The sequence below is a fragment of the Dipteris shenzhenensis genome, chromosome 1, assembly GCF_047967505.1.
Source record: "Dipteris shenzhenensis isolate YYH24624 ecotype China chromosome 1, Dip_SZ_1.0, whole genome shotgun sequence".
NCBI classification, from domain to species: domain Eukaryota; kingdom Viridiplantae; phylum Streptophyta; class Polypodiopsida; order Gleicheniales; family Dipteridaceae; genus Dipteris; species Dipteris shenzhenensis.
In genome coordinates this window covers 72575049-72598512 of record NC_141596.1, presented here as the reverse complement: position 1 = coordinate 72598512, position 23464 = coordinate 72575049, and the positions used below count along the sequence as shown (strand labels likewise).

The 23464-nt window shown below is 50.4% G+C and overlaps 1 protein-coding gene and 1 pseudogene across 1 annotated transcript in view; both read right to left on the bottom strand.

Annotated features, from left to right (window-relative positions):
- LOC147906344 (glycosyltransferase-like At2g41451) overlaps window positions 1-23464 on the bottom strand; it is a 73456-nt gene that overhangs the window by 35140 nt on the left and 14852 nt on the right. Inside the window, exons 2-6 of the mRNA XM_087384269.1 lie at window positions 15417-15566; window positions 15000-15052; window positions 14752-14860; window positions 576-710; window positions 443-487 (exon numbers count right to left, since the gene is read on the bottom strand). Coding sequence (XP_087240395.1) covers window positions 443-487; window positions 576-710; window positions 14752-14860; window positions 15000-15052; window positions 15417-15566 — 492 coding nt within the window. The remainder of the gene's footprint in view (window positions 1-442; window positions 488-575; window positions 711-14751; window positions 14861-14999; window positions 15053-15416; window positions 15567-23464) is intronic.
- Window positions 16902-22443, bottom strand: LOC147906345 (uncharacterized; annotated as a pseudogene).

Sequence of the window (23464 nt, the reverse complement as noted above, 5' to 3'; positions counted from 1 at the left end):
AAGTGTCTGTACAGGCATCTTCTATTGTATTATAGATAGAGCTATCCCCTACTCGTGGCAGCTTGCACATTCTCACAAGAAGTGAGCCAAGAACCCAGTGTAGCATCCTGTAAGTGGCTAGTTATTTCAGCTAAATACTTTCCATAAGCCACTGCCCATTACTATAAAGGTTTCTTTGTTCTTGTGAGACATGAGTGACAACAAACCTGCAACAATTTGGTTACCTTCATATATTTTGCCTCAAGTCAAAAACAGATGTCTTAAGCAGTTTTAAAGTATCAACAGTATCACCAAAAAATTTAGAATAATAAGTATTATCCACTTAACCAAGACACACAGTCCCAAAATTTAAAGCTTGAAATACTGTAAAAACAAGTAACAGCATGATATAGAAGGTCATTGCATATTCCCAATATATTATATGCAACTCCACATTGCTCACCTCACTAAAAGGATCGCTTATGTCGTCTCGCTCGATTGCACTCTCCTGCAATTTTCAAATGAAAGCCTCAATCTAAAAAAGGCATGATGTGACAATAATTGTGATAGGAAAGAGGTATTTACAATTCACTTACGTAGTTTGGGAAGACTACCATGTCCACATCATTTTCAACATCTGCCAATAACCGCCTTAAAGAGTATTCACCAGCACCAGCAGGATGAAGCAACTCATCTGTGTCAAGATGGATGATCCAATCCACGCCAACTTCCTATACACAAACCATACATTGATCTCTCTCTCTCTCTCTCTCTCTCTCTCTCTCTCTCTCTCTCTCTGCTACCGACGTTGGCACTAGAGTCTTCCATATGACTAGCAGAGAGCAGGCTTACACATGGTATGTTGGAATGGTCACCTCCCCATCTGTAAGCTCCCATATGAGGAGAGCAAGGGGGGGGTGAACCTAAGCAGAAAAGATAAGGGAGGGGGCTGCCACATGGGCAACACCTCACAGGGAAAGGACAGCACATCAGCCTGTCAAAGGCGCCTCAAGCGCTGTCTGCACGGGCTGGAACAGGCCCCGAATAGTGGCGGACAGGTGGCGCAACTGTACGGCTGCATGGCGGGGGTATATGGGCAGGCATAAGGCCTGCAAACAGGCCTGCAATAGGCACGGGAATGGGCAAAGGAAGCAGCCCAAAAGGGACTGCCAAAGGCCCGTATAAAGGGTTGGACAGCCAACCAGGTCGGCCAGCAAGCAGACTGGTCGGCCAGTCTGGTCGGCCAGGATGAGGCTGGCTGGTCAGTCCATTCAAGGGGGCCTTGTGCCCTATAAAAGGAGGGCTTCCATGCCCTCTTTGATCATTCCTTGGAGCAGCCCTCAGGACAGCATACAGGAGCAGCAAAGGGGGAGCCTTAGGCCTACATTCAGGAGGACAAGGTGACCCAGGAGAAGCTGCAGACTGAGCTAGAGTGGCAGCCCACCTAGGCTGGCTTCCAGACAGCAAGGTGGAAGGGATCTACATAGAGAGTCTACATACGCTCGAGGTGGAGCACACGGGCTCAGAGATCTAAAAGCGTCACGCTTGTAATAGAAGGACCTTTTGGTATTGTATCCTGTCCTAGTTTCTGGACGGACAAAAATATGAAGTGTTGCTTCTATATTTGTCTTTGAGCATTGTCTATTTACTGGCTTGCACATCTATGCACATAAGTTAAGAAGTTTGTCATTCCACACCCCACATGCACACTGTGTGAGCTCTTGGACATTACTATCAGTCTTCCACTGCGCGTACCCTCTGTTGGGTAATTTCTAACATGGTATCAGAGCCCAAGTAGGAGGCTCATAGGTGTGTGAGCCTGAAGGCAGGGACCTTGCTGAAGGACGACCCTGATTCAGAAGCTCTTGGGAATCGACTTCCACAACTGGAGGATTGTGCCCTTGCGCGAAGGAGGGTGACTCAGGTTCAGTCAGGTGCGTTCAGAGTTCTGGTCTACTGAAGTTTGAGCTTGGTTGACTTTGCTGTGTGGTATAACAGCAGAGATGTCCACCGCTACAGCCTCTTCAGCCCCTACTCTCCCTTCCTCCTCCCCCAGTTTTCTCTCATTCACTATCCCTAACTTTGGAGAATCTAGGAAACTAGATGGGACCAACTACCCAATCTGGAAGGTGGAAATCCGGAGCCATTTAGTGGCTCGGAAGTTGTGGAAGCTGACTACAGGAGTGGAGGCGAAGCTGTAGGACATGGTGGACAGGCAAGGGAAGACACTCATGGCAGTAGACAGAGAGGAGGTCGAAGCTTGGGAAGACAGAGATGCCCATGCCCTGGCATTAATCATTGGGACTACGATGGACTCTGTGCTTCGACATATCCAGATGGCCGAGACGTCAGAAGAGGCATGGGTCACTCTGAAGGATCTATACGAGACAGACAACACCTCCCGAATTTTGCTTCTCCAGCATCAACTCAATAATCTTGATATGGAAGGAGGAGATACGGTACATAGCCACTTGACAAAGGTCAAGGTGGTGAGGGATCAACTGGCGGCAGTTGGTCAGAAGATAGACTCATGCCATTTGGCCTTGATGGTACTCAGGAGGCTACCTCGGAGTTTCAAGAGCTTTGTTACGACCGTGACAGCAGGACAGAGGACCAAACCTCTAACGTTTGAGTTGGGTCCATGACTGCTACAAGAGGAAGCTCGTGAGAAGCTCTACATCGACGCCAAAGACGACAAGGCGATGCTGGTGAAGGATTACGCTAGCAAAGGTAAGGGCAAGCCTAACGGTGGCAAGTCCAAGAAAGACGACTCTGATGACAAGGAGACTTCCAAGAGGAAGCACAAGAAGAAGTGCTTCTATTGTGATATGCCAAGACATTTTGCAAAGGACTGCAGAAAGAAAAAGGCGGATCAGAAAAACAAAAGGAAGGAATCCGACTCAGATTCAGAGGGAGAGGCCAAAGCAAATGTGGTAATCGAAGAGTTGTTCCAGGTGACATCACCAAGTGTTACCATGGTCAAATATGTTGACCAAGAAATCACAGTGAGGATGTCTGACATAGAGATGTGGGTCGACGAGGACTCGGATGTCTTTGTGAAGGTGAAGGACAGCATGGAGCGCTTGGTACCTTCCAGGTGCGTGGTTGTTGACACTAACACGAGGGTGGATTCCAAGAGTTCATGATCCAGGTTATCTGGAGATATTCATTGGTTGCAAACCTTGCCAAAGGAAGGACGGGTTGAAACAGACCCTCAGAGCGTGGTGCCTGGAAGACTCCATGTTGTTCACTCATTATGAGGCGGACAACTGGAAGATCGTGACGGTTGGATTGCTCGAGTTCAAAGGCAGGAACGTGACAGAAGATGGTGGTGCCAAGAGGTGCTACCAAAGATGGACCTACATACCAGGATGGTGTGCAGAAGCGGAACCAGACCTGGTGGAGCAGGAGCCACTAGATGAAATGCCAGGAAAATATTTCGACATCGAAAAGTTCCAGAGGACTACGACCAGGGAGTTACTCGAGCATCGTCATCGACGTGTTGGCATTGGGCCTGGATGTGTCGGTGAGAGGGGGTGTTGGAATGGTCACCTCCCCATCTGTAAGCCCCCATATGAGGAGAGCATGGGTAGGGTGAACCTAGGCAAAAAAGATGAGGGAGGGGGCTGCCACATGAGCAGCACCTCACAGGGAAAGGACAGCACATCAGCCTGTCAAAGGCACCTCAAGGGCTGTCTGTACGGGCTGGAACAGGCCCCGAATAGTGGCGGACAGGTGGCGCAACTGTACGGCTGCATGGCGGGGGTCTATGGGCAGGCATAAGGCCTGCAAACAGGCCTGCAATAGGCGCAGGAATGGGCAAAGGCAGCAGCCCAAAAGGGGCTGCCAAAGGCCCTTATAAAGGGTTGGTTGGACCAGCCAACCAGGTCAGCCAGCAAGCAGACTGGTCGGCCAGGAGCCTTAGGCCTACATTCAGGAGGACAAGGTGACCCAGAAGAAGCTGCAGATTGAGCTAGAGTGGCAGCCCACCTAGGCTGGCTTCCGGACAGCAAGGTGGAAGGGATCTAGATAGAGAGTCTACATATGCTCGAGGTGGAGCACGAGGGCTCAGAGATCTAAAAGCATTAGGCTTGTAGTAGAAGGACCTTTTGGTATTGTATCCTGTCCTAGTTTCTGGACGGACGGAAATATAAAGTGTTGCTTCTATATTTGTCTTTGAGCATTGTCTATTTACTGGCTTGCACATCTATGCACATAAGTTAAGAAGTTTGTGATTCCACACCCCACATGCCCACTGTGTGAGCTCCTGGGCATTACTATCAATCTTCCACTGTGCATACCCTCTGTTGGGTAATTTCTAACATGGTATGCATGGATATCCAGATGGTTTGGGCCAATCACGGTATCCCGATGGACTGGCTGCCCCCCTTCCAGTGCAGCATGGACGCACCTCCCAAGTCGATCCCTCAAGAGGAGATTAACCGTATCATACGGTTAGATCTCCTCTAGCTCTATCATCTCGGACTTTGAGAGTATCGGAGGATGGACTCATCATCAGATCCCATTACCTTGAAGATACAAGAGTCTCACATGCACTGAGGATTGCCATAGGACAAATGCGGGTCTCGTCACACCAACTGGGGATCGAGGCAGGGAGAGCTACAGGTATACCTAGAGAGAGCGGATCTGCAGGTTGTGCACACTAGGCAGTTGAGACTGAGGAGCATTTCTTACGTGTCTGCCTAGCCTAATGAGAGATCCGGGGACACTATCACTGCCCCTTTCAGGAGGGGCATGGCTTTGGTACGCTCTCCTGAATGATCCATTTCCATGATGAGGTTTGCATTGGGCTCTATCTAATCGAGATGAGACGACACAAAGAGACACTACTAGGACAGATCAGACAACAGCAGGCATTGACAGCGCCACAAGATGCTGAAGTAGACCGATCACAGCAACATGTCACGGACTTCTATGCATTCAAGTCAGCCCTAGGCCACAGAGGGGTGGAGGAGGAGTTAGCAGACATCCAAGCAGCATGGGTCAGCAGAGAGAGACGACACAATGCTGTCGAGTGAGACATGTAGAGTCCACGCCTGATATGGGGAGTGACCAGAGCACGCAGGATGGAGGTCCGACCCATCTTCGCCCTCCTTAGAGGAGACAACTCGATACATCACTGTAGATATAGCTCTTCAAAGATACAGATGTCGAGGATACCGAGCCCTCCGCCACATCGAGAGACAGCCCAACAGACACAGATCTAGGATATCTTTGCAGGCCACCAGAGAGCCCACCAGAGTGCCGGGTTTGGGCTACTGAGTCTCAGCTTTCTCAGTTTTTCAGCTCCAGTTTTGTTTTTGACATTTTGAGCTACATAGTTTAGCTTAGCATAGCACTCAGCAAGAGCCCTAGCCCGGCTTGTATGAGTTTCTTTCCATTTGTCAAGCCTCTATAGCTCCTCCCCGTCACCTCTCCTTGCTGTTACTCTCCCCCCCCTCTCCCCCCTTCTCTCTCTCTCTCTCTCTCTCTCTCTCTCTCTCTCTCTCTCTCTCTCTCTCTCTCTCTCTCTCGTAGCCTCTGCGCCACCTCGTAGCCTCTCCGCTCTACCCCCCCCCTCCCGTAGCCTCTCTGCTCTGCCCCCCCCCCTCCCGTAGCCTCTGCGCCACCCCCCCCCTCCTGTAGCCTCTCCGCCCCGCTCCCCCTCTCGCAGCCTCTCCGTCCCCCCTCCCGTAGCCTCTCCGCTCTGCCCCCCCCCTCCCGTAGCCTCTGCGCCACCCCCCCTCCCATAGCCTCTCTGCCCCGCACCCCCTCTCGCAGCCTCTCCGTCCCCCCTCCCGTAGTCTCTCTGCTCTGCCCCCCCCCTCCCGTAGCCTCTGCACCACCCCCCCTCCCGTAGCCTCTCCGCCCCGCTCCCCCTCTCGCAGCCTCTCCGTCCCCCCTCCCGTAGCCTCTCCGCTCTGCCCCCCCCTCCCGTAGCCTCTCCAGCTCCCCCGCCGCCTACCTCCAGCTCCCCCCCGCTACCTCCTCCCCGCTGCCTGCCTCCAGCTCCCCCCCGCCGCCTGCCTCCAGCCCCCGACCTGCTGCCTACTCTCGCTTGCACTTGGCCTGCTGCCCCGTGGTCTGAGGGCCCTTGTCAGCTGCAAGCCTTGGCTTGCCACTGGCCCTGCGCAGGCCTGCGCACCCCTACAGCAATGCTGAACAAGATCTGCCTCTACAGGAAATCGTGCACCTAAAAAAGTCCTACAATGGCCCACAAACCCAAACAGTCTCCGAAGCCAATTGTGGGAGACATCACAAAGCGCATCTCCAGGAGTGGATTAGCAATTGACAGCCAACCAGTCCTAAAAACATCGGGTGCAACGGGCACCAATGCAGTTCTTTCTCCCGCAGCCATCATCTCTACTCCGACCACTGCCTCCCCCACCAGTGTACCAAATACCCCCGTTACCACCGCCCTCAACCTCCCCCCCACAGGCGAGGGTCACAGTTCCTCACCCCCCACACAGCTCCCTTTTGTCTCCACCACTCTTATGTCCCCCCTTCCCCTCACCCAGCAGCCTTTCTCCACTACCCTGCCATATACAACCAGCCTATCTCCCACGCCCCCCCAGCCCTACGCCATGTCCCAGTTCGCACCCCCCGGGTCCCACCTGAGACGATAGATTACATCTTTATGGAGCTACATCGACTACGGGATCATACCGTAGCACAAGATCAGCTTATTCAGAGCATTCGCCAGCAGATCACTCACCTCCGTCAGGAGGCTGTCTCTCTCACTGCTACAGTCATAGCGGCCCCGCGCACTACACCAGAGGTGGAGGAGCGGATCGCTACCATCCAGACTGCTATTGCGGAGACTACCAGATGGGTGGACGTTGTGAGACGGGCACCTAAAGCACCAGTCTCAGCCACCATCGCTGAGCAGAAACAGAGGACCAGTAAGGCTCTCAACATCCGAGTACGAGGTATCCCCCGCGTAGTTTTACTCACCCCCTTAGCGGACGCGACTGCTTTCGTGACCTCTACCCTCGGCCTCGCCGAGCATGGGATCGAGCATGCATGGCGCACAGGACGGGACCCCACGCACCCACAGCCACTCATCATCCGATTCAAGGATACTCAGGCTCGACTTGCAGCACTCAGGCAACGTGCTACACTACGGGACCACCCTACTATCTTCATGGATGAGGATCTCACACCTATGCAAGTGGAAGAGCGGCGCACCCTGCTTCACCAGCGAGATGTAGCCCGTCAGGAGGGGGAGTGGCCTGTCGTCCGAGATGGCCGCCTATTAGTTGGCCCCCGCCGCCGAGCCCCACCAGGTACTCCAGACACGCTAGCAGGCTTCCCCCCCAAATAGGGAGACATGGTCTATGAGATTCAGACTCAGCACACAGTACCCTTAGCATGCACCATATGGAACTGTAATGGTACCCTATGGTCTGACCCTCGGAACTTCTCAGAGTCATACACTGGACGCGACATCGTTTTCTATACAGAGACACATCAGAGCCCCGAGCGCCCTCTCCCCTCGGTCAGTGGCTATACCTGGGAGTCAGTATTCTGTGAGGAGACCAGATATACTGGGGGGGTCCAACAATCAGGCGGAGTTGCAGTACTTTTTCGTTTAGCACTCACGAGCTTGATGTACATGATTAGAGGGGATGTCCATGCCCGTTACCTATGGCCCCGATTTCAACGCCCCTCCACACGCGACCTCTTTATTGCAGTCTACTACTTTCCTCCTGAGACGTCACATTTCGCACGGATGTTACGTGAGGATACGGGGGTATCCCCCTATTTAGATCTCTACTCAGACATTGTGGAGTTCTCCAGAAGCGGAGAGGTCCTCCTAGTTAGGGATTTCAACGCAAGGACAGGTGCACATCAGACATCACTCCTGGACTTCCACTCAGATCCGGTCCTATTACCTGAGATGGACACAGAGGACTCGGGCTTCCCCCACTCCTCGGCCGACAGTCGCGCTCCCATTACCGCGTATGGGCAGGCTCTTTTGGATCTTGGACATATACATGATTTGGTCATCTACAATGGACTAGACCGGTGGCCTGTCGCCTCCGGTTTCACATGTTTCCCACATGGCGGAGGAGCCAGTGTCGTCAACCACATTTTGGGATCTCCTGCTTTAGCCCCACAGATCACTGACTTCCGTACTGCACCCTTACCCCCAGGAGCCGACCACACTTACCTGTTCTTTCATATCCTTGCGCCTCGAGCCCCTCCCAGCCACACCCCGCACTACACTACCTATCATGATATACACTTTGATCATAACCTCTCACCTGATTACTCAACCCACCTAGCCTCCCTCCTCATACAAATAGACACCATACCCTCTCTAGATCACCGAGCCGCCCTTATCACCCACTCCCTTCACAATGCAGCCCGCCACATTTTTCCTTCCACTACTCGGTCCACCTGCCCTCCACCCGCTGGCTCCACCCCTTGCAATAGCTGGTATGATGACGAGTGTAAAGCATTACGCCGCACACTCCGACTCACGACCCAGCGGAACGCTAGGGCCAACCCACATCTCACCAGGGATATCGTCGACTAGTCCGTCGCAAGAAGCTAGCCTTCCTGCGCCAGAATGAGGATACACTACTGAACATTCTGTTTAGTAGCAACTCCAAGGATTTCTGGAGGAAATTCCTAGAACGCCGATCCCCCTCCCCCCTCACACACACTTCCCTCTGGCACTCCTACGCACGTATACTCTATGATATCCCTGATCAGCCTCCTCCCGACCTCTCAGCCACCCCCCGCCCCACTTCTTGCACCCTCTTCACAACCTAGGGAGTCACCCACGCAGCGCTTAAGCTTCACAACGGCCGAGCTAAGGATCATGAGGGCCTATGCACAGAGTTTGTTGCCTATGGCATCAAAACTCTAGCCCCCATCCTGGCAATGTTGTTCAATGAAGCTGTCTGCCACGGGTTCCCCAGAGCTTGGACCCTGAACACTATCACACCCATCCACAAAGCAGGAGATTCCATGGATCCAGGGAATTACAAGACCATCATGATTGGACATGTTATGTCCAAGATCTATGCATCAGTGTTAGATGGCGAGGTCAGTGCTCGCGCAGAGGTTCAGGGGCTCAGGGCATCCGGACAAGCCGGTTTCAGAACGGATCACTCGACTTACGATCATATTTTTACACTTAGAGGGATCATTGAGGAGGCCAGACACAGGAGACAGAGAGTATATTGTTGCTTTGTGGATTTTTGCAAGGCATTCGACACCGTTCCCCGCGCCCGACTCGTCAGACGCCTGCAGGAGTTAGGCTACGACTCGGAGGTTATCTGGGCAGTAGTAGCTCTCTATGAGCGGGTGACGGGCTAGGTCAGGATTGGCACCAGCTGGACCCCAAAGATCACGAGGACTATCGGAGTCAAACAAGGATGTCCCTTCTCACCGACTCCATTTGGCCTCTACATCGACGAGCTCGAGACCACCATCAGGACACTCGGAGGTGCGGGCTGCTCTCTTGCGGAGGCTGTCATCCAGATTCTCCTATACGCAGACGATGTAGTACTACTATCCTCTTCTGCTACTAGTCTTCAGCGACACCCGGATGGACTTCAGGTCTTCTGTGATACACATGACTTGAAGGTCAACCTTGGGAAAACCAAGGTGATGATCTTCAACACTTTCACACCCGCTATGCACCGAGAGCAGTTCCTCTTCGCCAGCGACCCTATTGAGATAGTTGACTCTTACACATACTTGGGCATTGTCTTCTCAGGCCCGATCTTCACGATGCGCATGGCCATGCAGGCCAGGATCAGCCGGGGCTACGCCGCTCTTGCCCGGCTAGAGCGACAGTGCTACCACTCCCACTTCTAGGACCCGCGGACCAAGTCTCTCCTTTTTTATTCTTTGGTCCGCCCAGCAGGCATGTACGGTAGCCCGTGGTGGGGAGCCGACCTTTCAGACACAGAGTGGGCTCGAGTCGAGCGCCTACAGAAAATAATGTTTGCTCGGATGATCCGCAGCAAACCATCGGTACCACACCAGATCATTCTAGCAGAGTTCGGCGCCTCACCCCTACAGCTCGATGCGGCTTTTCAGGCTATCACTTATCTACACAGAGTCGGGGATTTCAGCTCCTCCTCCGACGGTCGCCTCCGCCTACCTTGGCTAGCCCTATCCTCCTTTATGGCCTTATCCGTTGATGGGGACCAGCGATGCTGGTATAGTCGTCTTTCGAGTTGGTTCACCCGACTGGGCCTCGACTTAGACCAGTTACCTCCTTTTCAGTACAGCCTCAACGTTCCACCATCTCCCCTCTCCCCCACTGACCAGGAGGTCAACCGGCTCATTCGAGCAGATCAGCTCCAGCTCCACACCTGGCGGACATGGTTTCTTCACCCCGAGCTTCCTGTGAAGCTCGACTTCTACCGTCGACACTGCCTCCAGATCTCACAGGAGGGCTTCATCACACCTCCGGGTACACACAGCTTCATCTACCACATGCGCTCCGGATCTCCCTCGGTCAGTTTAGGGTTTCGTCACACCGATTACGGATCGAGAGCGGAGGCGCAGAGGGTATCCCACGAGAGGGCCACCTTTGCCCACTTTGCGACTTGCAGGAGATCGAGTCAGAGGAGCACTTTGCTTTCAAATGTCCTATCTATTATGCCATTCGAGGCCGGTACAACTACCTCTTCCGCGACGGATTCATCCCCCTCCCACACATGCTACAGTTCTCGGATCAGCGATGCCTAGTCGCTTTCTTACATGATATGACTCACCACCGAGATACCTCTCTCCGAGCACGGCGACACGCGCAGCACACACAACGTGAGGACACCCAACGGCCCATCACTGATTTCTTCCAGTCACAGGATACCTCTCCTCAGTCTAGCCGACAACGCGGACGTGAGCCAGAGCCAGAGCCACGACAGTTGCACCAGCGAACAGACTCACACATCCAGGTCCGTGACATCTCGTCTCTGCTCTCTGCCCACCCCACCGGGGTTACCGTTGCCCTCATCCATAGGGCCACCCGCTGCCCCCAACAACCGAGCTCGACTAGGCCGCATGACGTCAAAGGCCAATCATCTATCGCAGGGTTTTTTCCGGCCCCCCATTTGACGGCCCCTCTATGATTGGTCTCTCATGATCACCACCTGCACATATATATTGTATCTCCCCCCTCTGCCCCATTTTTGGTGCCCCCCCGTTATTTTTTGTATCATCTGGAGGTAGACACATATTTTTTGTATCAGGACTAGACACACCGTCCTTCATAACCTCTTTTTTGTAGAAACGGTTGGCTGGCCCGTTTTGAGACCGCCACCATTATGCTCATTGTATCAGTTATCTTTAGTCTCATAGACCTTCACGGTCTCCTGAAGACATTAATAAACTCTCTCTCTCTCTCTCTCTCTCTCTCTCTCTCTCTCTCTCTCTCTCTCTCTCTGCATCTGAGTCAGCCCTTTGGGAGGCCGAGGGAGAGGAGCTTGATGAGATGAAACCATCATGGATCCGCACTCACCAGACGAGAGGCGTGTACTCCACACACGACACGAAGAGCGACCAGAGCACGCACGATCGAGGTCCAGGCTATCTGAGCCCTCCTCAGAGGAGACCGCCAGAGACGAGGCATCACCCTCGACGTGGTCCATCAGATACAGAGGCCGAGGAGACCACGTCCTCCGCCACCTCGAGAGACAGCTTGAGAGACAGATATACGTGAGCTCCTCACATCCCATAGAGAGCCACCTTGGCACCTGGATATGTGGAGCCTATGCATGCTCTTGGAACATTAGCTCTCAGCAGCTGTCCTTTTGCTATTTGCTACTTTGCTATGTTGTTCACTAGTTAGCATTTTAGCTTTCAGCAAGGGCCTTAGTGAGCCCTTTGCTTCAGCCCATAGTGGCTTGTATGAGTTACTTTTGGTTTTGCACCTTGTCTCATAGGCCCACGAGGCCTCTTGCAGACGTTAATATATCTTTCTTTCTTTCTTTTTGTGTGGAGACGATAGTACCGCAGGAGACTAGGATAGACAGAGCACATCGACATGTCACAGACTTCTACGCATTTAAGTCATCCCTAGAACATAGTGGAGTGGAGGAGGAGGAGGTAGCTGACACGAGAGCAGAGTGGATCAGCGAGAAGAGATGACACGGAGCTACAGAGCTAGAGATACAGAGACCACGCACAATACAGAGGGTGACCAAAGCACATAGGATGGAAGTTCAGCCTATCTCAGCTCTCCTCAAAGGGGACCGTCTGAGCCAAGGTGTCACTCTTAATATGGCCCATTGGATATAGAGATCACAGAGACCAGGCCTGTCACGGGGACGTGAAGTTATGAACCGTGACTAACTTTCGCTTTGGGGACTAGCCCAGGGGAAGAGACACTTCCCAGAAGTCCCTAGGTGAACACACTAGGCCTACTTGCTAGGGGCAAGGCAAGGTTTAGAGGGGTCTTAAAGTTAGGCCCAAGGAAACCAATGTTTCATTGGTTAGAAGGGGTTAGGATTTTAATGTGAGGGGCAAACCAATGTTCCATTGGTTTGCAAGGGTTAGAGCTTTAATGAGGGGGCCACGTGGCATTCCCTCATGCACACCTACCCTTTTGCTCTCCTTCCAAGGCTAAGGTACGTTTTCTATTTGGATTATTCCTTCTTCACGCATTTCGAGGTGAAGGGGCACGCCGTACGAAGTCCAAGGAAGACTTGATGCCTTGCATTTCTTGGCCTGCACACATCTCGAGGCAGTCCGTACGGCTGTACGGACTGCAGGAACGGCATTGAAGGAGTATGTACCTGCTGTACGGGCTGTTTCACGACTCCCAAGGCAGGTTGTACGGACATTAATCTACTAGCCGTACGGTCACTAATTTGCTGCTGCTGCTGCTGCACAGATTCCATAAGTGCTGCTGTACGGATCATTTGGCACGTTTTTCCAAGGCTCATAATTGCAGTACGAAGCTGTTTTTCTTGCTGTACGGACTATTCAACGCAGGCTGTACGATGTTTTCACGTTGCACGAATCCCAAGGCCATAATTGCACATTGTACGCAGCACTTGCTACTATTGTACAACCTTTGGCTATTTGTATGGACGGATTTCCAGATTGTACGGGCTGTTGTGCGGTTGATCGTACGATTCCTTGTGCACACCCCAAGGCAGGTTGCTGGCTGACCGCTTCTCTTTCCTGCCCGTGATCCTCTTGCTCTTTCTCTCTCTCTGATTCCAGCTCATAATTCCTCTCTTCCTTTCCCTCTCCTAGCTGCCTGTTACTCCTGCTAGCCTCAACACTGGATGTGTCGCTTCTGGAGGTGTTTCGGAGCTGGATTGAAGTCTGTTGAAGCTGGTTTGGGTTCTCTAGTCGCTATCCCTTTCATGTGATTGCATTTGGTGATTTTTGGAAGCTTATTGTTGCTTCATCTGTTGTTTGGAGCTTCCTCTGGACCTTACAGGCTTAAGCAGACACTCAGTTACAGAGGGTGTGCCTGGGAGAGTGCCAAAGGGGCAGTGTATTGCATTTGGAATCCTTGAGGCTGCTTGAGCATTTCGGGAAGTGTATGGATGCCTGGTCATTAACAGTTGGTTACAGTCTTTGTGGAATGCTTGGATACGGTTACAGTTGGTCATGGACAAATGGTGAATGCCTTAGCTTTACCTTGGCACTTGGGTGCTAGTGTGTGCACTAGGATGAAATGCAGTTTATAGCCAAGGTTTGGCTTGGACAGTGGAATTGCCCGTGGGGCAGAGCACAAGGGAGAGCCCTTGTTGTATGTACCAATTTCATTCCTAAAGAAATAAATAAATACCGGAAGGGGCACCAAGTGTTTGGGGCCAGTGTGGTGTCTTGTACTTGGTTTCATTAAGCAGGGGCACTCTAGCCTCCATCCAGTTATTTCTCAAGTTGTTTCTAAGGGGTATTGTTTAAAGGTAAGTGGTTGGAAATGATGCAATGTGGCTGTGAATAATGAAAGTGCAATGCAAGTTATGGTCTACTGCCCTTTAGGAAACTTAAGGCCTGTTACAAGGCCCCTGCCACAGCGAGAGACGTCCCAATAGACACAGATATGAGATACCTTTACTCGTCATCACACAGACACCATGGCACCTGGATATGTATTTTGAGCACTAGTTTTTGAGTGTTTTGAGATTTGTTTTGAGATTATTACCATTAGCGTAGCACTCAGCAAGGGCCCTAGAGAGCCCATACTGGCTTGTATGAGTTACCTTTCTATTTGTACTTTGTCTCAAAGGGAGGAGGCCTCGATGCAAGAGAGATCTTAGTACCCAAGCAAGTTTGTAGTCAATCACCAATCCTGTTTGATGAATCGTGAAAGAAGGACAACAGATTCTTCCTGTGGCAAACCACTTAAAGCAGAAGCACATGCTGCGGGACAAGACTACATCTTCACGAGATACAAGTGCAACTCCATGCAGAAAAATGCACAAAAGTCTTGTGCTAAAATGAGACACCAGGCTGAATCTATAAACTGCCTGCCACAGGCGCCAAAGACTATGAGTAGAAGACTCTCCTATACAGCTCGTCATGCACTCTCCTGGTGGAGGTTAGATGCAAGCCATATTTCATACAGGCTCCTATTTCTGACCCAGTCTTGCATCACTTACTTTATGCAACAAACATTACTAAAATATACTTTCTTTCAAGCACTGAAAATGGGTCTATTTTGACTGATATGTGTTACCAGCTACTGTACTCTTCCAAAAACCAAACAAGTAGGCTAAGCCAACAAAAAAGGGAGACGTACTTCCTAAAATATATATGCATATGAATGAAAAATATCCTTACCCTCGCCATAACAATTGCCATCTCCATATTGAGCGATTGTTTGACAAATAGCTCATAGTTGCAAGGCCGAAAGAAAAAACTTGACAGCCAGGTCTCATTCCAGATGCGGCTGCAGACATTCAAAACTCACATCTTTTTAAAAAAATTGAAAAAAAAAATCATACCTTATCATAGAAACACTTAGAAAGTACATGAGAACAAAAACATATGCCTTCATTCTCGACAAAGCCGTATGAAGGCACAAAAACCTTTTTGCTTGTTTCTCTTCCAACTCTTTAGTGCGAAAGACAAGTTTCACACCCTGCAAAACAAGAAGATGACAAAAGTACAATAGTAAAACGCATATGTAAAGTAATCATTCTCATTTGGCCTTTTGTCCTGAGCTTCATCAAAATTAGCATGCAATAGAGGTGAAAACTTCAGCTTATGGCACCATTGTAAGAAATCCCAACGTGATGCATTGAGCGAAAAGAATTGTAAATAATTGTTGGCCATATGAGAATGACTAACAAGGATTATTTTGATCCAATAAGATTATACACAGAAGACTCTAGTAGAAAGGAAGACTATATCCAAAAGATGACCTCCTTATTGCAATTAACACTTGCAAGCTGTACGCATCAATGATGTCAAAAGACCTGAGAAATCTTAAAACATTTACTTACAGGAATGCTTGCTAGGACGGTTGATACATTTGCAGAGGAGGCTTTGCCCTCCACAAACAGAAAGAAATTTGTAACACCAATAACTCTATGATAAAAAAGCCACGGCAGGATCTGATCCAAGCCAGCAGACGTGCTTGTCGTAATGCATATCTGTGAACAAAACAAAAACACGAGATTCATAAAAATGTTATCGAAAGACAATTCTCTCCAAATACACTTGCAATGCCTCACCATAAACAGCATCCAACCTTTGAATTAAACAAAGACGTTTCCCGGTTTCATGGCTTCATCTAGCTCTACTGTCTGAAGTAGCTCAGTTTTTTTGAAAAAAGACAGTCCTCCTTGCACTTCCAAACTCTCATTTGCCTTTGCAAATGCTCTATGTCAAATGTACTCAAGGACACCATTTAGAAGCTCCAAATTGCACCACTCTTCAGAAATGCTTTCTATGACAAGTGAAACATTAACTATGGTCTTTTTGACCCACCCCCCAAAAAAAAACATTGACTATGGCAGCCTTGCCCTCCACAAACAAAAGGAAATCTGCCATATGATCATTAAAATGCTAGGGATGGACCCTTGGTCTTCCTTGTGTCTTCTCAAGGAGAGAGGAGCACTATTTTCCAATAACCTAGCAAGAGAACTTAAGGCACCAAAAATAGTCCTATGTAATACGTCTGTGAGAACACCTTCCATAAACTCTTCGTAAAATTCCCGCCACACACAACTGCAGCATCCAGTTACCACTCTAGGTTCCAAATAGGCGTACTTTATGTTAGCCTGCATAGCACATGCTTCACTAAGAACCATAGCCCATGTTACAAGCCCCATAAATGACAGGAGAAAAGAGTATTCATCCCAGGATTCGATAAGCATAGCAGCCAGCCATAAGACAGGCTACCTCTTAGATCCACCAATTTGGTCGGCTCGTCAGACTAGACCTGTTTTGATTTCATGTTGGATGAATGAAACAGACTGCTTCTCAGCCACCCCCTAAACACAGGAGAAGATTATGTTGCCTGAGATCACAGACCCTTAGATCCTATAGCCCACAAGTGCACACAAGTCGAACATAAACCGCGAGCACATCTGGAATAAATAGCCAAACTAAAGTATATCCACTGTATTCCAAGATGGCCAGATCTCTGGTACAAAAGTTACCCCACATGGACAGCCATGCTGCTGCTCCAGTGCTAGATAAATGAAATTGGCCTTGCCATAAGTACCGAAAAGAAACCACATGCAAGTCTCGAATAGACAGCCAAAATTAAAAACATTCACTGCTCCAAAATGGACAGGTCTCTCGTACAAAAGTTACCTCACAATGTACTCCACGTGAACAGCCAAGAGGCTGCTCCAATGCGTACCAGAACTAAGGCAATGGTCTGCTGCCCTTTGCTCCTCATCCTCCTGCTGTTTGGCCCCTGAAGGCTACGAGTCCCTGTTCTCCCTTTATATAGAGGAGGGCTGTCCCTCTTCCCTCCTTCATCTCGCCAACCTAGCCTCAGATCTAGCAGAACAGCTGTCTGCTATGAATCTAGAAACATGCACAAACTCATCCTCTGAAAAACAAGACACTCATCCATAAGGTTCAAAACTCCATCTTCGCATAGTAGGAACTAGCAACTAAGGCATCCCCACCAATGTCATTAGCTCCTAATGGTGTAGTACAAACAGATGCTCTCACACATTTACACATACCCACACACACAAACACGGGAATCCATTGTACAAGGATCTTTGGACTGACTTAAAAACTGTGAATAATATACTTATATGCTCACATTTCTTGTCACATGCACCCCTGCACTTGGGTGCAAAGTGACACACTGGCTACATCGACAAGTGTGTAATAGTTCCCTAATAGGAGATCTTGTCGTATGCTGTGACCCCTTTGTAAGCCCTTGTCCAGGGACAGTCAGGCACAAGCTACGCAAGTCAGTCTCTCAGCCTTAGGTCAAGTCGGAAGACCAGTCCTTGTTCACTAGTACCCACTAGAGAACCATAGGGTAGTGTTTCCGTCTTAGGTTTAGGGATAGGTTTAGGTCCAGCCTAGGATAGAAGCCTTTCTCGGCCCCCTGAGGGCTGGAACAAGTGAAGAGAATGGTAGGGGAAGGGCTGCCTTTATAGGCTACCCTGCACCCCTCCCTAGGCTGCCTTTATGGGACCTAGGGCTGCCATTTATGGGGCCTAAGACTGCCTTTATGGGGCCAAGGGACCAGCCAACCAGCACCAAAAGCCCTACAAATAGGGGGCCTCTAGGCCCTCTTTCCTCATTCAGTTCCCCCCCTCCTTCAGCCTCCTACAGCTCCTCCTCAGCCCCCTCTGAACAGCCTGACACTCACCCATCAGACGGGGAGTCGGGACAGCGAACGGAGTAAGGTTTGGGGTTTGTTTCAGCAGCTCTTTTCAGTTATCTTCTACAATTAGACAGCTCATTCTCAACTAGGAAGGGCAAATTTAGTGGGTTGGGAGGGGGGCTTTAATTAACTTAAACTAAATTTATCTTACCACCCCTCTCCCAACCTTAAGGCCCCCCCACTCCCAACCTGCGGCACGAGCCGCAGGTTGGGAGGGGGGCCCTTTAAAATTAATTAATCTTAACTCCCCTCCCAACTTGCGGTGCACGCCACAAATTGGGAGGGGGGGCCTTTAAAATTAATTAATCTTAACCCAAAATCAGTATAAAAATACTGATTTAAATTTAAAAGTGTGAGCATATGTGTTTGAATTTAAAAGTTGAATTCAATTTTTAAACTTAAACATTTAAATACATATTTATTTATTTATTTAAATTTAAAATATATGTTTATTTATTTTATATATATATATATATATGTATGTATGTATGTATGTATGTATGTATGTATGTACACGTATACATATAGATATGTATACATATATATATGTACACCTATACATATATATGTATATATGTAGATACATACATACATACATACATATACATATACATATACATATGTATGTACATATACATATGTATGTACATATACATATGTAAATGTTTAAATATACATATACACATGTATGTACATACACACACACACACACACACACATTATATATATGTTTAAATATTTAAACATACATACATACATATACATATACATATGTATGTACATATACATATACATATGTATGTACATATACATACATATGTATATGTACATACATATGTATATGTATATGTACATACATATGTATATGTATATGTATGTATGTATATATGTATGTATGTATGTTTAAATTTAAATTTTAAATTTTAACATTTATATAATGTGTGTGTGTGTGTGTGTGTGTGTGTGTGTGTGTGACGATCTAAATGTGTCTGTGTGTGAGAGAGAGAGAGTGTGTGTGAGTGAGAACTCCGAGAAAGAAAGAAAGAAAGTTTATTAAAGTCTTTGGGAGACCGTGAAGGTCTATGAGACTAAAGATAACTGATACAGTGAGCATAACGGTGGCGGTCTCAAAACGGGCCAGCCAACCGTTTCTACAAAAAAAAAGGTTATGAAGGACGGTGTGTCTAGTCCTGATACAAAAAATATGTGTCTACCTCCAGATGATACAAAAAAGAAGAGGGGGGGAGATACAATATATATATGCAGGTGGTGATCGTCAGAGACCAATCATAGAGGGGCCATCAAATGGGAGGCCGAAAAAAACCCTGTGATAGATGATTGGCTTCTGATGTCACGCGGCCTAGTCGAGCTCAATCGTCGGAGGCGGCGGGTGGCCCTGTGGATGAGGGCAACGGTAACCCCAGTGGGGCGGGCAGAGAGCAGAGACGAGATGTCATGGACCCGGATGTGTGAGTCTGTCCGCTGGCGCAGCTGTCGTGGCTCTGGCTCTCGCTCACGTCGGCGTCGTCGGCTAGACTAAGGAGAGGTATCCTGTGACTGAAAGAAATCAGTGATGGGCCGCTGGGTGTCCTCACGTTGTATCTGCTGCGCGTGTCGCCGTGCTCGGAGAGAGGTATCTCGATGGCGAGTCATCTCATGTAAGAAAGCGGCTAGGCATCGCTAATCCGAGAACTGCAGCATGTGTGGGAGGAGGCCGAATCCATCGCGGAAGAGGCAGTGGTACCGGCCTCGAATAGCATAATAGATAGGACATCTGAAAGCAAAGTGCTCCTCCGACTTGATCTCCTGCAAGTCGCACAGTGGGCAAAGGCGGCCCTCTCATGGGATACCCTCTGCGCCTCCGCTCTCGATCCGTAATCGGTGTGACGAAACCCTAAACTGACCGACGGGGATTGGGAGCGCATGTGGTAAATGAAGCTGTGTGTAACCCGGAGGTGTGATGAAGCCCTCCTGTGAGATCTGAAGACAGTGTCGGCAATAGAAGCCGAGCTTCACAGGAAGCTCGGGGTGAAGAAACCATGTCCGCCAGGTGTGGAGCTGGAGCAAATCCGCTCGAATGAGCCGGTTGACCTCCTGGTCAGTGGGGGAGAGGGGAGATGGTGGAACGTCGAGCCTGTACTGAAAAGGAGGCAACCGGTCTAAGTCGAGGCCCAGTCGGGTGAACCAACTGGAAAGACGACTATACCAGCATCGTTGGTCCCCATCAACGGATAAGGCCATAGAGGAGGATAGGGCTAGCCGAGGTAGGCGGAGGCGACCGTCGGAGGAGCTGAAATCCCTGACTCTGAGTAGATAAGTGATAGCCTGAAAAGCCGCATCGAGCTGTAGGGGTGAGGCGCCGAACTCTGCTAGAATGATCTCGTGTGGTACCGATGGTTTGCTGCGGATCATCCGAGCCAACATCAGTATCTGTAGGTGCTCGACTCGAGCCCACTCTGTGTCTGAAAGGTCGGCTCCCCACCACGGGCTACCGTACATGCCTGCTGGGCGGACCAAAGAATCAAAAAGGAGAGACTTGGTCCGCGGGTCCTGGAAGTGGAAGTAGTAGCATTGTCGCTCCAGCCGGGCAAGAGCGGCGTAGCCCCGACTGATCCTGGCCTGCATGGCCGGGCGCATCGTGAAGATCGGACTTGAGAAGACAACGCCCAAGTATGTCTAAGAGTCAACTATCTCAACAGAGCTGCCGGCGAAGAGGAACTGCTCTCGGTGCATAGCGGGTGTGAAAGTGTTGAAGATCATCACCTTGGTTTTTCCAAGGTTGACCTTCAAGTCATGTGTATCACAGAAGACCTGAAGTCCATCCAGGTGTCACTGAAGACCAGTAGCAGAAGAGGATAGTAGTACTACATCGTCTGCGTATAGGAGAATCTGGATGACAGCCTCCGCAAGAGAGCAACCTGCACCTCCGAGTGTCCTGATGGTGGTCTCGAGCTCGTCGATGTAGAGGCCAAATAGAGTCGGTGACAAGGGACATCCTTGTCTGACTCCGATAGTGCTTGTGATCTCTGGGGTCCAGCTGGTGCCAATCCTGACCTAGCCCGTCACCCGCTCATAGAGAGCTACTACTGCCCAGATAACCTTCGACTCGTAGCCTAACTCCTGCAGGTGTCTGACGGGTCGGGCGCAGGAAACGGTGTCGAATGCCTTGCAGAAATCCACAAAGCAACAATATACTCTCTGTCTCCTGTGTCTGGCCTCCTCAATGATCCCTCTAAGTGTAAAAATGTGATCGTAAGTCGAGTGATCCGTCCTGAAACCGGCCTGTCCGGATGCCCTGAGCCCCTGTACCTCTGCGCCATCACTAACCTCGCCATCTAACACTGATGCATAGATCTTGGACATAACATGTCCAATCATGATTGTCCTGTAAATCCCGGGATCCATGGGATCTCCTGCTTTGTGGATGGGTGTGATAGTGTTCAGGGTCCAGTCTCTGGGCAACCCGTGGCAGACAGCTTCATTGAACAGCATTGCCAAGATGGGGGCTAGAGTTTTGATGCCATAGGCAACAAACTCTGTGCATAGGCCCTCATGATCCTAAGCTCAGCCGTTGTGAAGCTTAAGCGCTGCGTGGGTGACTCCCTAGGTTGTGAAGAGGGTGCAAGAAGTGGGGCGGGGGGTGGCTGAGAGGTCGGGAGGAGGCTGAGAGGTCGAGAGGGTATGGTGTCTATGTGTCTGAGGAGGGAGGCTAGGTGGGCTAAGTAATCAGGTGAGAGGTTATGATCAAAGTGTATATCATGATAGGTAGTGTAGTGCGGGGTGTGGCTGGGAGGAGCTCGAGGCGCAAGGATATGAAAGAACAGGTAAGTGTGGTCGGCTCCTGGGGGTAAGGGTGCAGTACGGAAGTCAGTGATCTGTGGGGCTAAGGCAGGAGATCCCAGAATGTAGTCGACGACACTGGCTCCTCCGCCATGTGGGAAACATGTGAAACTAGAGGGGGCAGGCCACCGGTCTAGTCCATTGTAGATGACCAAATCATGTATACGTCCAAGGTCCAAAAGAGCTTGCCCATACGCAGTAATGGGAGCGCGACTGTTAGCCAAGGAGCGGGGGAAGTCCGAGTCCTCTCTGTCCATCTCAAGTAATAGGACCGGATCTGAGTGGAAGTCCACGAGTGATGTCTGCTGTACACCTGTCCTTGCATTGAAATCCCCGACTAAGAGGACCTCTCCGCGTCTGGAGAACTCCACAATGTCTGCGTAGAGATCTAAATAGGGGGATACCCCCGTATCCTCACGTAGCATCCGTGCGAAATGTGACGTCTGAGGAGCAAAGTAGCAGACTGCAATAAAGAGGTCGCGTGTGGAGGGGCGTCAAAATCGGAGCCATAGGTAACAGGCATGGACATCCCATCTAACCACGGATATCAAGCTCATGAGTGCTGAACGAAAGAGTACTGCAACTCCGCCTGATCCTCGGACCCCCCCAGTATATCTGGTCTCCTCACAGAATACTGACTCCCAGGTATAGCCACTGACCGAGGGGAGAGGGCGCTCGGGGCTCTGATGTGTCTCTGTATAGAAAACGATGTCATGTCCAGTGTATGACTCTGAGAAGTTCCCAAGGTCAGACCATAGGGTACCATTACAGTTCCATATGGTGCATGCCAAGGGTACAATGTGCTGAGTCTGAATCTCATAGACCATGTCTCCCTATTTGGGGGGGGAGCCTGCTACCGTGTCTGGAGTACCTGGTGGGGCTTGACGACGAGGGCTAACTAATAGGCGGCCATCTCGGACGACAGCCCACTTCCCCTCCTGACGGGCTACATCTCGCTGCTGAAGCAGAGTACGCCGCTCTTCCACCTGCATAGGTGTGAGATCCTCATCCATGAAGATAGTAGGGTGGTCCCGTAGTGTAGCACGCTGCCTGAGTGCTGCAAGTCGAGCCTGAGTATCCATGAATCGGATGATGAGTGGCTGTGGGCGCGTGGGGTCCCGTCCTGTGCGCCATGCATGCTCGATCCCATGCTCGACGAGGCCGAGGGTAGAGGTCACGAAAGCAGTCGCGTCCGCTAAGGGGGTGAGTGAATCTGCACCGGGGATACCTCGTACTCGGATGTTGAGAGCCTTACTGGCCCTCTGTTCCTGCTCAGCGATGGTGGCTGAGATTGGTGCTTTGGGTGCCCGTCTCGCAACGTCCACCCATCTGGTAGTCTCCGCAATAGCAGTCTGGATGGTAGCGATCCGCTCCTCCACCTCTGGTGTAGTGCGCGGGGCCGCTATGACTAGCAGTGAGAGAGACAACCTCCTGACGGAGGTGAGTGATCTCCTGGCGCATGCTCTGAATAAGCTGATCTTGTGCTACGGTATGATCCCGTAGTCGATGTAGCTCCATAAAGATGTAATCTATCGTCTCAGGTGGGACCTGGGAAGGTGCGAACTGGGACATGGCGTAGGGCTGGGGGGGCGTGGGAGATAGGCTGGTTGTATATGGCAGGGGAGTGGAGAAAGGCTGCTGGGTGAGGGGAAGGGGGGACATAAGAGTGGTGGAGACAAAAGGGAGCTGTGTGGGGGGTGAGGAACTGTGACCCTCTCCTGTGAGGGGCAGGCTGAGGGCGGTGGTAACGGGGGTATTTGGTACACTGGTGGGGGAGGCAGTGGTCGGAGTAGAGATGATGGCTGCGGGAGAAAGAACTGCATTGGTGCCCATTGCACCCGATGTTTT